This window comes from Geotrypetes seraphini, chromosome 5, assembly GCF_902459505.1.
Source record: "Geotrypetes seraphini chromosome 5, aGeoSer1.1, whole genome shotgun sequence".
NCBI lineage: Eukaryota > Metazoa > Chordata > Amphibia > Gymnophiona > Dermophiidae > Geotrypetes > Geotrypetes seraphini.
In genome coordinates this window covers 86,985,913-86,997,980 of record NC_047088.1, presented here as the reverse complement: position 1 = coordinate 86,997,980, position 12,068 = coordinate 86,985,913, and the positions used below count along the sequence as shown (strand labels likewise).

General features: G+C 42.7%; 1 protein-coding gene across 1 annotated transcript in view; it reads right to left on the bottom strand.

The window, feature by feature from the left end:
* Positions 1–11,747, bottom strand: part of LOC117360313 — a 298,566-nt gene extending 286,819 nt beyond the window's left edge. Inside the window, exons 1-2 of the mRNA XM_033944008.1 lie at positions 11,704–11,747; positions 11,257–11,610 (exon numbers count right to left, since the gene is read on the bottom strand). Coding sequence (XP_033799899.1) covers positions 11,257–11,280 — 24 coding nt within the window. The 5' untranslated portion in view covers positions 11,281–11,610; positions 11,704–11,747. The remainder of the gene's footprint in view (positions 1–11,256; positions 11,611–11,703) is intronic.
* Between the last annotated feature and the right edge of the window lie 321 nt (positions 11,748–12,068).

Here is a 12,068-nt window from a genome sequence, read left to right as displayed (position 1 = left end):
GGAGGAAGTCATCCCCTGATATATGAGGAAGCCCACTGGCATCATTAGAACCTTTTAGGAGCAGGAGCTGCTTGGGATCCAGATGCCCGAGGATGTATGGAATTGGAATTGTTGTAATAGGGACAGTATCCCTGGGAATATCTCTGGGAGGACATGCCCAAGGATCCCTGATGAAATCAACCGGAGGGACGAAAATTACTATGGACCCTCCCGAAGTCTGGTGAGACTTATTCACAGGGAGAGACTTAGGGTAGCGACCACAATACTGGTCATGAGGTTATTAAGACCTTTGCCAAAGAGAAGCTGACCCTTGAAAGGAAGTCTGCTTAACATGGCCTTAGAGACAGCATCACTAGCCCAATGATGGATCCAAAGAGTCCGGCACATAGACATCGCATGAGCTAAAACCTTACTAAGAACTCGAATGAGATCAAAAAGGGCGTCCAACACATAATCCATACCATCTATTACTAGCTGGGGACAGGCATTCACATTTGCAGTGGGCTGCGACAGGCATGTGCCACCACCTTGATACCAGAAAAAGCCACTTCAAAAAGCTTTTTCAATATAATATCCACTCTGCGATCCTGGGAGTCCTTTAGCACTACTTCCTCATTACTAGGATGCATAGGGTAACCTGAGAAATGGCAGAATCCACCAAAGACTACTTTAAAAAATCAGGAACCAGGGGATATGCTTAGTCATAGCTTTAGAGATCTGGAAACAGCTTTCTGGGGTATCCCATTATTCTGTAACCGGACCAAGAAGCTGAGGATGGGATGGGATGGAATGGAAAAAGAGGACAGCACATTAAAACAGTCCATGACTGAACACAGAGAAGGAAGGTGGCGGTTCCAATTTGAGTTCCTTCAGAACCTTAGCAATAAAATGATGGCTTAAAAGTCTGCGGACAAAAGGATCCTCACCCAAATCCAGACTCTTAGGGTGACCATGGTGACTAGTCCCAGCAAGGTATAATAATAATAGTTTATATACCGCAATACCATTAAGTTCTATGCGGTTTACAATAGATTAAGCGAGGTACAAATTGATTGAATTTAAGAAGGGAGAAGAGGAGAGTTAATAGGACTGGAAATGCGTTGTTGAGGAGAAAGAGATTAATAGGACAGAGGAATCACTATGGAGGAGAAAGAAGATGAGTGGGTCAGTTGTCTAGATACTTTAGGAACAGTTGAGTTTTTAGACGTTTTCTGAATTCCTCATAAGTAGTGGGCGAAAGCAGTTGATCTAGGTCTTTACCCCACAATGCTGCTTGATGTGAAAGAAGGTGTTCATGGTGTTTTTTCAGTTTACAACCTCTAACTGGGGGGGAAAACGAAGTAGGAATGAGAGCTTCTCTTGTGTCTGTTGGCAGAGAAGGAGAAAAGGTCAATTATGTATTTAGAGGCAAGTCCGTTTAGCGCTTTAAAGCAGGCGAATTTAAACTTTATGCGTGCTTCCATCGGAAGCCAATGTAACTGCCGGTAGTAGAGCGATACATGATCGAATTTCTTTAGTCCGAAGATTAATCTGACCACTGCATTTTGCATTAGTTGTACACGTCGCATATTTTTTTGGAAAATGGCTAAGTAGGCGATGTTACAGTAGTCAAGTTGACTTAGTACGAGGGATTGGACCAGGGTTCTGAATGCCGACGTATCGAAATAAGCTTTAATGGATCTGAGTTTCCAGAGAGTGAAGAAACCCTTTCTGATTAAGGAGTCCACCTGGTCTTTCATGGTTAGGCATTGATCTAGAGTTACGCCTAGTATCTTTATGGTGTGTATCAGCCAGATCCAAAACATAAGCAGTGTCCGGAGACATGAGAGGCATAGTATCCGTTGTGATAAGCAGACTATGCCTGCTAGGAGTGTCCCTAGAGCAGTGCACAGTTCTAATCCAGACCCTTCTCAAATTCCTTCAGTTAAACCATTTCTTGAGTCAGAAGAGGACTTTCCTTCTTTGTCCTGTAGAAGGAGCGGGAGAGCAGGAGTGCAAGGTTCCCATCCCCCACTGTGTCCCAAGGTGATTACCCGGAAATCCTTTTCACCTGAGGGTTTGGGGCGGGGCTGCAGACTGCTATCCCTGAGAACTAAGCTTCTGAAGAATCAGAGGAGGGAAGAACAGCAGCAGGACAGATCACAGCGCTCAGGGCTGGGAGCTCCTGATAGCAGCCAAACTCCTGAATCTATGGATTTAAAGAGGCTGGGGAAGAAGTACCCCTCAGTCTGTTGGAGGAACCGCATGCCATGGAGCTGGAGCTGGGCCCTGATACTAGTGCTGAGTTGTCTCATGAATTTGCACCCATGGAAGTCTGCTGCCTAAAAACAAGTAACTAAATGTTTTGCTAAGAATACTTCAAGTTTGTTTTGCCTGTTTGTTTGCAAGAGCTGAATAATTCTTACTCCAGCTGAAGAGTGAAGTTGCTCTTTTGTTGAACTGGGCAAGGACTTTATTTTGAAGTCTTGGTTTTTCCTTTTGGAAGTTTAATTGTTCTTTCCTTGTTAGGAAAGTGGACTGTGATAGTCAGAGGCAGTGGAGTTTCCACCGTGTTTCTGTGGTGGGATAATGGGCCTAATTATTGGCAGTTTAAAGACCACACGGAGCACACTGTCTAATCAGCACTCTGTTGCTGAAGAAGTCAGTACAGCAGCACTGGCTTGAAGCTGAATTGATACAGCCCTGAAGTTATTGCTTTAGTTTTGAAGTTTTCTTTTCTTTTGCTATGAACACTTTTTGGACTGCAAACTGAAAGTGAACTGAACTCTGTGAAGGAAAGATTTTTGCTATATGATTTTGGACTATTTTGATTTGTTTCTCCCACGAGACTATTTTCTGACATAGTTTTGCAATGTGCATTTGAAGCCTGTTGGCTCCTACAGAATCATCCTGACAAGTATTCTGTTATTTTTCTGTTTTGAGGATTAAAGTTCCTGGTTTCACTGAAGCTGTGCTTATTGCATTTGATGGTTTCTCTTGCCCTGAATGCTGTATTATACCTTCCTTGTGCAGCCCGCAGCAACTCACAAGCGTTTTCATGTACCGGTGACCCCAGACACTTTGCCTGGAGCTTGCCGGCTACACCATATGGCAACCAATGCAAACGAGCGCTGCCATATCCGGACAAGAGGACCCAACCAACTGAGAAGAAACCAACGTGCCTGCAGGCTGCGCTAAACAAGCTGGGTCCGAAGAAAATGCTTTACAGAGGAGCTGAATAAAGGCCAGTGAAAATTCATACCCTTTATCCATTGGAGGGCCTTGCTGAGGCACCCGCACCGCAGCAAAAGAGTCCCCAGACTTGTAACACCGGCATTTGGCGCCAGACTCTAGAACAGCCTCTAGGGAATTTTTTCCCTGAAATCACTGACCCAGGCTGGCTTCTCAGCCCTGAAGGACCCCAAAGAGGCAAAGCCCAAAGCTCCCACCCCCTCTCCCAGCATGCTGTGGCACACGGTACATGGTTGATGATTCAGTACAATCAATGCACACATTCGACAGATTAGGGGCTGGGGGTCCATCTCAAATGATTTTTAATCAGAAAAGAGGAGTTTTGAGGCAGAAATAAAACTTTGAAAAAAGATTAATAAAAATCTAAGATGGCTGCTGCCAACGAATGCACGCCAAAAACAGCAAAAATAAACAAAATCCAAAATATATTTAATATATCCATACGTACTGTTAATTTATTTTGAACCATTTTACTGTACACCACCTAGATTTTTTTAGATAGTCAATCTACCAAAATCTAATAAACTTGAACCCTACCCTCAGAAACTCTCAAAATGAAGTTTGAGAGTATCACAGACTAGCCCTTTAGTTCCCATAGGAAATAATGGAGGTGTACTCACAGTCACTTAAGTGCCTTGCCTGTCAGCTCCTTTTACTGCAGCTAAATGGAGGAAAAGGATTTTCTGCCTCAGAACAACTCCAAAATGACCAGACTTGAAAAACTTCAGACTGCCATTCGGATGGACACTAACTGTAACCTCTGCTTCCACGGATCATCTCCATGCGATGGGGGCAGGAAATGCAGCCTGCACCCTGAAACCCGGAGGATGTTTACAAGGGCGCATACAGCCTGCATTTAAACCCCTGACAAGGTCAGAGGGCAAGCAAGCTCCCAGGGGAATGGACCCCAAGTCCAGGAAGGATGGCACTAGCAGGCTGGCTTCATAGATTCATCAAAGTTTCTCAGTGAAGCAGCAGTCTGGCTCCGCGAGACTGTCTTTCTCTCCGACAGAGGACCACCGCAAAGGGGTCTCAAGGCACTTAAGCCACTGAAAAAGATGAACTTTAAATGAAAAATAAAAAAAGATTCAGAGCAAATCCAAAAGACTTCTGCACAAATTGCTTGCAGAAACTGAAAGGTGGGAGGAGCATGTGCTCAGAAAAGTGTTGCGGTTTCTGCAACTCCTGGATTGCAGGAAGGGATTGAACACCTAGCAAACTGAATCCAGAAGGAACGCAACAGAACTGCAGTTAAGCTTAAAAACTTTTTACCCATAAAAATTTTTACCCAGAGGAGTTTCAGATAGATGTGCAGAACAGACTCCTCCCAAGAATCTTTTCCAAATTTGCCCCCAGATTCTATATAAAGGGTGCTCAAATTTGCATTCCCAAATGTGGGCATGTGCATCTTAATTGATTACTGAGCTGTTAACTAACAATAATTGAACAATCACTGCAGTTAACTGGCTCTAATTTGGATATGCATGCATACCTTACTAAACATTATTCTATAAAGATCTGCGTGCAAATCTTATAGTGTGCATCTCAAAAGGGGGCATGGGCAGATTGGAGTGTTCCCTAAATATGCACATAAAATTGTAATCTTCTCAAACAACGCCCAGGACCCAATAATTTGTGCCCAGACCAACCAATAAGCCAACAGTCTGACCCCTATTCTGGGGGGGGGGGGGTCCCTGACCTGGCATCATTGTGCTTTCTTGGAGGCTAGAGAGGGGTGACACCCAGAAGCTTGCTGCCTTCTGATCCCACTGAACCTCTGTCATGAACCCTGAAAGGACCTCTGCATAAGAACAGAATCTTTGAGAGCCTTGAAAATTCCTACGCCCTGAACCCCGAGCTGCCTGGGGTCTGCTGTTTGGAAAGACCTGAGGGTGAGTCCATAATACTGGTCATCAGATCGTCCAGACCCTTTCCAAATATAAGGGAAGCCTGCTTAATGAAGCCTCAGAAGTCAAATCTCCTGCCCATTGTCTGAATCCAGAGCATCCATCAGGCGGAGTTAGGATAGGCAGACACCTTGCTCACAACTCTTACAATGTCATATAGAGCATCTGCTACATTATTCACCCAGAAGGATGTTGAGGCTGGGCCCCAAATCAGTCGCGTATGGCAAACACGTGCCATAAAAGAAGCCACTACTACCACCTTAATTCCTAATGCTAAGGCTTCAAATTGTCTCTTGAGGACTGTGTCCACCTTGCAGGCCTGGGTATCCTTCAACATTACACCTCTTTCACTAGGCCAGGAAGTTTGTTTGGTAACCTGCACTACCAGCGAATCCACCTTCAGCTGAACAAACAGTTATTAGAAATCCGGAGCCTCTGTCATAGTCTTAGCCACTCACAGGGACCCTTCTAGCGTTCCCAGATGTCAGTGATTAGCTCTGTGACGTCAGGATGCGAGGGAAAGATTATGATCAGTGTAATTGAACTGCTCATAATAGAGCACCGAGATGTGGAGGCTGACAAGACTTCCAGTTTCAATTCCTGCTGCAAATTAGCAATTATCCCCAGGAGTGCGGATGCCTTGAACAGCTACCGCACCGTGGGGTCTTCCCCATGGTCCACGGACACCACTGCTTTTTGACCGATGTGCTCATACAGAGAAGCAGACTCTGCCAGGGAAACTGTATCCTGGAACAAAAGGAACATGGAATCTGACTTTCCATCCTCCCACTCGATGTCAGACTGAACCTCCTGGTCCAGCTCTGGGTCTTATCCTGAACGTGACGCATACCGAGGACTGTTCCCGGTGCCTTCACTATTATTGTGCCTAACGTAGATTCTGAGAACCCCAGAAGTTTAAATAGGCATTCCAAATCAGGCTCACAAAATCCGGGGTGAAACCCTACACAGGGGGGTCTTGATGACTCCCTGAAGGTCCTCCTGGGCTCCGTGGCGTTCAAGAGTCTGCGCTTAACCAATTCACCTTTGGAGGCTCAATCTCTTCAACAGGGATTGAGCATCCTGTGGATCCCCAGCCCTGGAGGATTCAGAGGCGGCTGAGCCAAAGGCACATATCCTTCAGCCTCCTCCACATATCCTTCAGCACACAGAACATGGACACACCTCAACCAAACATCCAGCACAAAATTGGTATGATACAGGGGTAGATAGGCCTCAGGTGTCCATCCCTATCAATTTTAAACAAAATTGAGGGGTTTTCAGGTAGATAGAGGCTTTAGAAAAAAAGAAGAAAAAGATTGTTTTGATTCAAAATGGCTGCCGCCAGCAAATTTGCATCAAAAACAACCTGTGTGGACTCCCCTGAAGTTCAAAAATTACAGAGAAAGGGGTTTTGGAGAAGGGGGACCCTATCGCTGGCAGCAGAAACCCTCAAAATTCACTTTTTCAAACAACCTCCCACTCCGGATTTTAAGCTATAATAGCCTTACTCACTGTGCCATGTGGTGCCTGCCTGACTCACCTCAGAAGTACAGTTGGAACAAATGGAGAACTCTGCCTCACAGGTTCGCTCTACGAACTTGATCTTCAGGCTGCAGTCAGATCTATATTGGACTGAGCCTCAACCGCCAGAAAATCTCATGCTGCAAAGGGCGGAGGACCACGCCACCGGCCGACTATTAAGCCCAGCCAAGCTGGGACAGAGCCAAACAGCCTGCACTCAAGCTCCTGATAAATTAGAGCTGCAAGCAGCTCCTCAGGGAATGACTCACGAGCTCAAAAAATATTTTAGTAGGCTGGCTAGCCAAGTGTCCCCATGGGCTGATCCTGCTAGTAGCAGACTTCTGCCACACGAGTCTGCATCTTCTCCTAGGCAGAAGTCCCAACCAGTGGGAAGCTCTGGGCACCGAGCCTCAAATGTAAAACAGAAAAAAAAAACCACAAAATAATAAAACCACAGAACAGATCAGAAACACGTTTCAGCAACTTGCATGCCAGAAATGAAACTGAGGGGGCAGCGGCAGCTATCTGGGATGGAAGCTGAGTTGAAAAATGACCGACATCATTCTGCAAGCAACTTGTGGGTTCATATAGATAACCTAGCATTCAGGACTACTAGACACATTGCACTAGAAATTGTTATTCAAGTAATGTTTATTTTTCTTTTTTCAATAAAGTACAGCAGAAAAGTTGTCCAAATATGAATGATTAACCTATTAAACTGGAGATAGATAAAAATATTTATGAAATTATTGCAACGTGAACTATGTATTTCTAATAGTATAACCAAATTTTTGAAATAAATGTAAAATTAATCTGAAACGTTATTTTTCAAAAAATTAAACATTTATCTGGTTGTAAATACTGTATTAAGATTATCAGCAAGAATGAGTCTTTCAGAACAAAACTATGATTTAAATCAAGTTTTTGACTAGTGATTTAAATTTATTTTTTTTATTTAAAATCAAATCCTCCATGTCTTTACCCATATGTTTATTCACGCCTTCAAAAAATATAGTAAATTGTTAAAGCAAGACTTTCTTTGGCTAAATCCTGAACTAACCCATTCAATGGCATAGCTAAGGAAAACTGAAATGTGGCATGGATCCACAGAAAAGTTTCAGTAGCAATACAAGCTTTCCATGCTCACTGTCCCACTGCAGAAATACATATCACAGGCATCAGCAATACAATATTCTCATGCACTCTCTGCTCTATCAAAGAGCAGATATTGTATAGATAGCAGCAGTGTAATACTCCTGCTATCACAGTACATTAAGCTTCTCCCATTCATGGCACAGAACAGGTATAACATAGGTGCCAACAATGCAATCTCTTTTTCAGTCACTACTCTGTCACAGAACAAATTTGCTTCAAAAAACCCCAAAAATACAAATACCAATACTCTAAGAACTTCTACTGACAAATTGATAAAACTCTCCCTTTAAACCAAGTCCAAGGATGACAGCTGCACTAAAATTTACAAGATTAAATAAAGGGGTTTCAGTACGGGTTCAATTATCCCTGTGAATGACCAAAAAGCCCCGGGCAGGAATTCATGGGTGACTAGCACCAGACCTGAAGGTCTAAATAAACCCTGCCCAGTACATCATGATACCCTTATTTAGAACGTTTAAATAATATTAAAATAAATATAAAGTGCAAATGTGCATCCAATCAGGGAATAAAAGGAGGGGAAGAAGTGTTTGAAAACCCCCACAAAAATCAATATCAAAAAATCATCAAAGGTCAGTGAAATAATTTCATAAATATATAAAATGGTAGCTTCAAAAATTCATAAATTCATAGATTCAAAAAGTTCAAAGTTCAATTCATATCATATCACCATTATGTCTCCGTTCATCAATTCATAAAGAGTAAATAGCAAAAATATGAAAAACCCTCCAAACTAGCATCAGTTAATCAATCAATTAATACTTAGCTGGATCTTCGAATTCATAGATTCAAATTCATGTCACCACCATGTCTCCACTCGACAAGGCCGTTTCGTTGTCTTCTTCAGGAGGGAGAGTTGATAAAAAGACGGTTGCACTTTATATTTATTTAATATTATTAATTAAATGTTCTAAATAAGGGTATCATGATGTACAGGGCAGGGTTTATTTAGACCTTCGGGTCTGGTGCTAGTCACCCATGAATTCCTGCCTGGGGATTTTTGTTCATTCGCAGAGATAACTGAGCCCATACTGAAACCCCTTTATTTAATCTTGGAAATTTTAGTGCAGCTGTCATCCTTGGCCTGGGTTTAAAGGGAGAGTTTACCAATTTTTCAGTAACAGAACAAATTCAGCATGAACAGAAATGGTTCAAGCTTACAGCTTGTGCTACTACAGTACAAGCAAGAGATTCAAGTTTCAAGTTTTATTTAAATTTGATGGTTCGCTTAATATTTCTAAGCGAATTACATAAAATGTACAATTGGGGTAAAACATTAAAAATATTAATAAAATTTCTACAATAAATAAAACAGAGCAATTTCAAACTGACAATACTGACAGATTATACAAAACTGGAGTGAATTGGAGAGAACGAGAGGGAAAAGTTACAAAATTTTTGTTTCCTAGTGCGGAGAAAAAGAAGGTTGAAGGGGGGAGGGTAAAAACATTAGGGTTTGGGTATGAGAGACTGAAATTAATATTTACATGTGTTTGCTTCCCTCCCCAATACATTTTGACCCAATACATCCCTGCACAAATTGACTAAGCTACCTAGCCCTCAGTATCAGGGGCTAATAAACTACAGCCTATGCAGTTTTTTTTCAAGCCCACCTATCTTCCCTGCCTACAGCTAAATCAAGTGCTGTACATGGAGAAAGGTTTCACCTTTTTTTCATGTGCAGAAGCACAGATGGGGGAATGTCAGACTCCAACAAACATGATGTTGTATTATAATATAGCAACAAATTCAGCAAACTCACAAACTCCACTGGGACCCCCCTCTCCCACTGTTCCTCTTCTTGAAATGTATAGCAACCCCTACTCTAGACAAAAGGCTTTGTATCCCAAACCATTACTCCAAATCATCCAGGCCCAAAAGAGAAAGGCTCTGTTCCCTTCAAAGCAGTCCTCTAGTTTATCCAACAGTCTAATTCTCAGGATATTCACAAAAATATGCATATGTTTCATTTGCACAGAATGGAAATGGTGTTTGCAGCAGTGGCATAGCAATGGGTAGGCCTGAATGAGCCCAGGCCTACCCACTGTAGGCTCAGGTCAACTCAGTGGCAGTGAAGTGGGAAACGAAGGGATGATGTCTTCTGCCCACCCAACTGGGGTCCAGGCCCACCCAAAACTGGGTGTCTGGCTACACTCCTGGTTTACAGAACTCTGCAATGCATATATCTCCTATACACATTCATTGTAACTGGTTGAGTAATTCTTAAGGGAAAAATTTAGTATCACTCTATAGTAACCAAATGATAAGGGAATAAAAACTGAAATGGCCAAAGTTGCCCAGTAAAGTGATTAGGAATATAACTGCTATTTTAAGTAAGACATCTATGTCTTCACTACTGTTTTGAACCAATGTGTTCACTAAATGTCTAGATTAGAAAATGGAAAACAACCATTGATCTTCTGTGCATAGCCCACTCCATTTTGAAATCCATCAGTTTTGTCTGAACCTTCTCCTGTGGGGAAGGTTCACAGGATCCACTACCTTTTTGGTAAAAAATAAATAAATAAACCACAAAAAATTTCTTGACATGACTTCTCAGACTCCTCCTTGCAGCTTCATATCATGCCCTCTACAGCTCTCTTTTCTATAGAAAGAATCGGTTTTTAAATATTTAGAAGTATCTCATTTGTAATTAGAAGCTTTTACACATATAGATTCCATGTGTATGCCAAACTAAGCATGGTTAGTGCAGTAGAGGTGGGGAAAGGATAGGTTGAGGTGGGCCTAACACATCAACATGGATTCCCCATTTTGCAAAAGGAATCTACAAAGCTTAAAAAAAAAAAAATCTAGGCTTCAAAGCATTTCCACCCGTTTTATACGACAGGAGTCGATGCCAAGGTCTAGCTTCTCCATTACTCTGTCCCTCAGTTTGAGATCCCCTGACCACCCTGTGCTTGCCTCTTAATGTCCCCTTAAGAACTGCGCTTTTCTCCCCATCCCTCCTAGCAACTGTCAACAAGCATCCCCAACAAATCCGCATTCCCTAGAAAGACCTCCTTCCACCCCACCAAACCAGCACCACCAACAACGAATTCTTCGAGGCCCCTCCTCACTCCAAGCTTTACTGGGGTCGCTGGCATATACCGAGAGCAAGAGCAATCCCCCCTGGCTCCTGCTCTTACAACCCAAGTTCAAAAATGGCCGCCATAACGACCAATCGGTAATCTCGTGGTGATAATTAGGCAGACAGGTACTCTAATCACTAGGGTCTCCTCCGCCCATAATATTGTGGCAGGTAAGGAAGCAAAACAAAATGCATAGGCCTTACATTATTAAATGTTATTATTTATAAAAAGATAAGTAGGAAGTGAGGAATAAAGACCACGGATAATATTGACCTTCCCACTTAATTTAATCTGAAGCTGCAAAAAAAAAAAAAAACAAAACAAAACCACTATACCTGCGCAGATCGCTTTTGAGACATGATCCGCTCTGCCTTTCCATACGGTGTTCAGTCAAAGGCTAAACGCTTCCCCAGCAACCTATGCGAGGCTGAGGGCAAACACACAGTGGTAGACCCACACACAGCTTCCCCCTCCTCAGTAGCCTGCAACTGACCCAGATACCTCCTTCGCTGGGAAGGACAAAAGAACAAAGAACGTTAAAAATATATATATATTTTTTTAAAGAACTACACAAATCGGAGCTTCAGAGACAAACTGTTCGGTCGCTTTCTGCCAACTGGGTATTTTGACTGGAGCGCACACAGGCTGTACCGGGACCCTCACCAGGGCAAGGCTTTGTAGATTGGTATCTACAGAGAAAAAGGAAAGGCACACTGTTAAAGCGGCAGACTGCAAGCGAACAAATGGTCAGCTAGAGTGTCCATCCAGCTACTGCCGCTTACCTCGCAATTGCTGAATGGAAACAGAGAGCATGACAGCAAAAAAAAAAAAAAAAAAAATCGCTTTGTTTTTTTTCTTTAAACAATAGCCTACAGGGCTCCGGTAAAAATCACGCTGCTCTCTTTGAGTTTGATTGAGCGCTCCCAACCCTCCCCACCACCACTATACAAAGATGTCACTTCCTGTCTATTTTCCTCTAGGAGTGAAAACAGAGGGGAAATGGTAGCAATAGTGTTATCAATTTAGTTAGCCGGTTGCAAGGTTTGGTGATATTTTCCAATCTACTGGAAATTTGAGAAATTGGAAAAGCCATGTAACTACAAACTAACGAATTTCTAAAGCCCAGTTTGGTTTCCCACTGATTAAC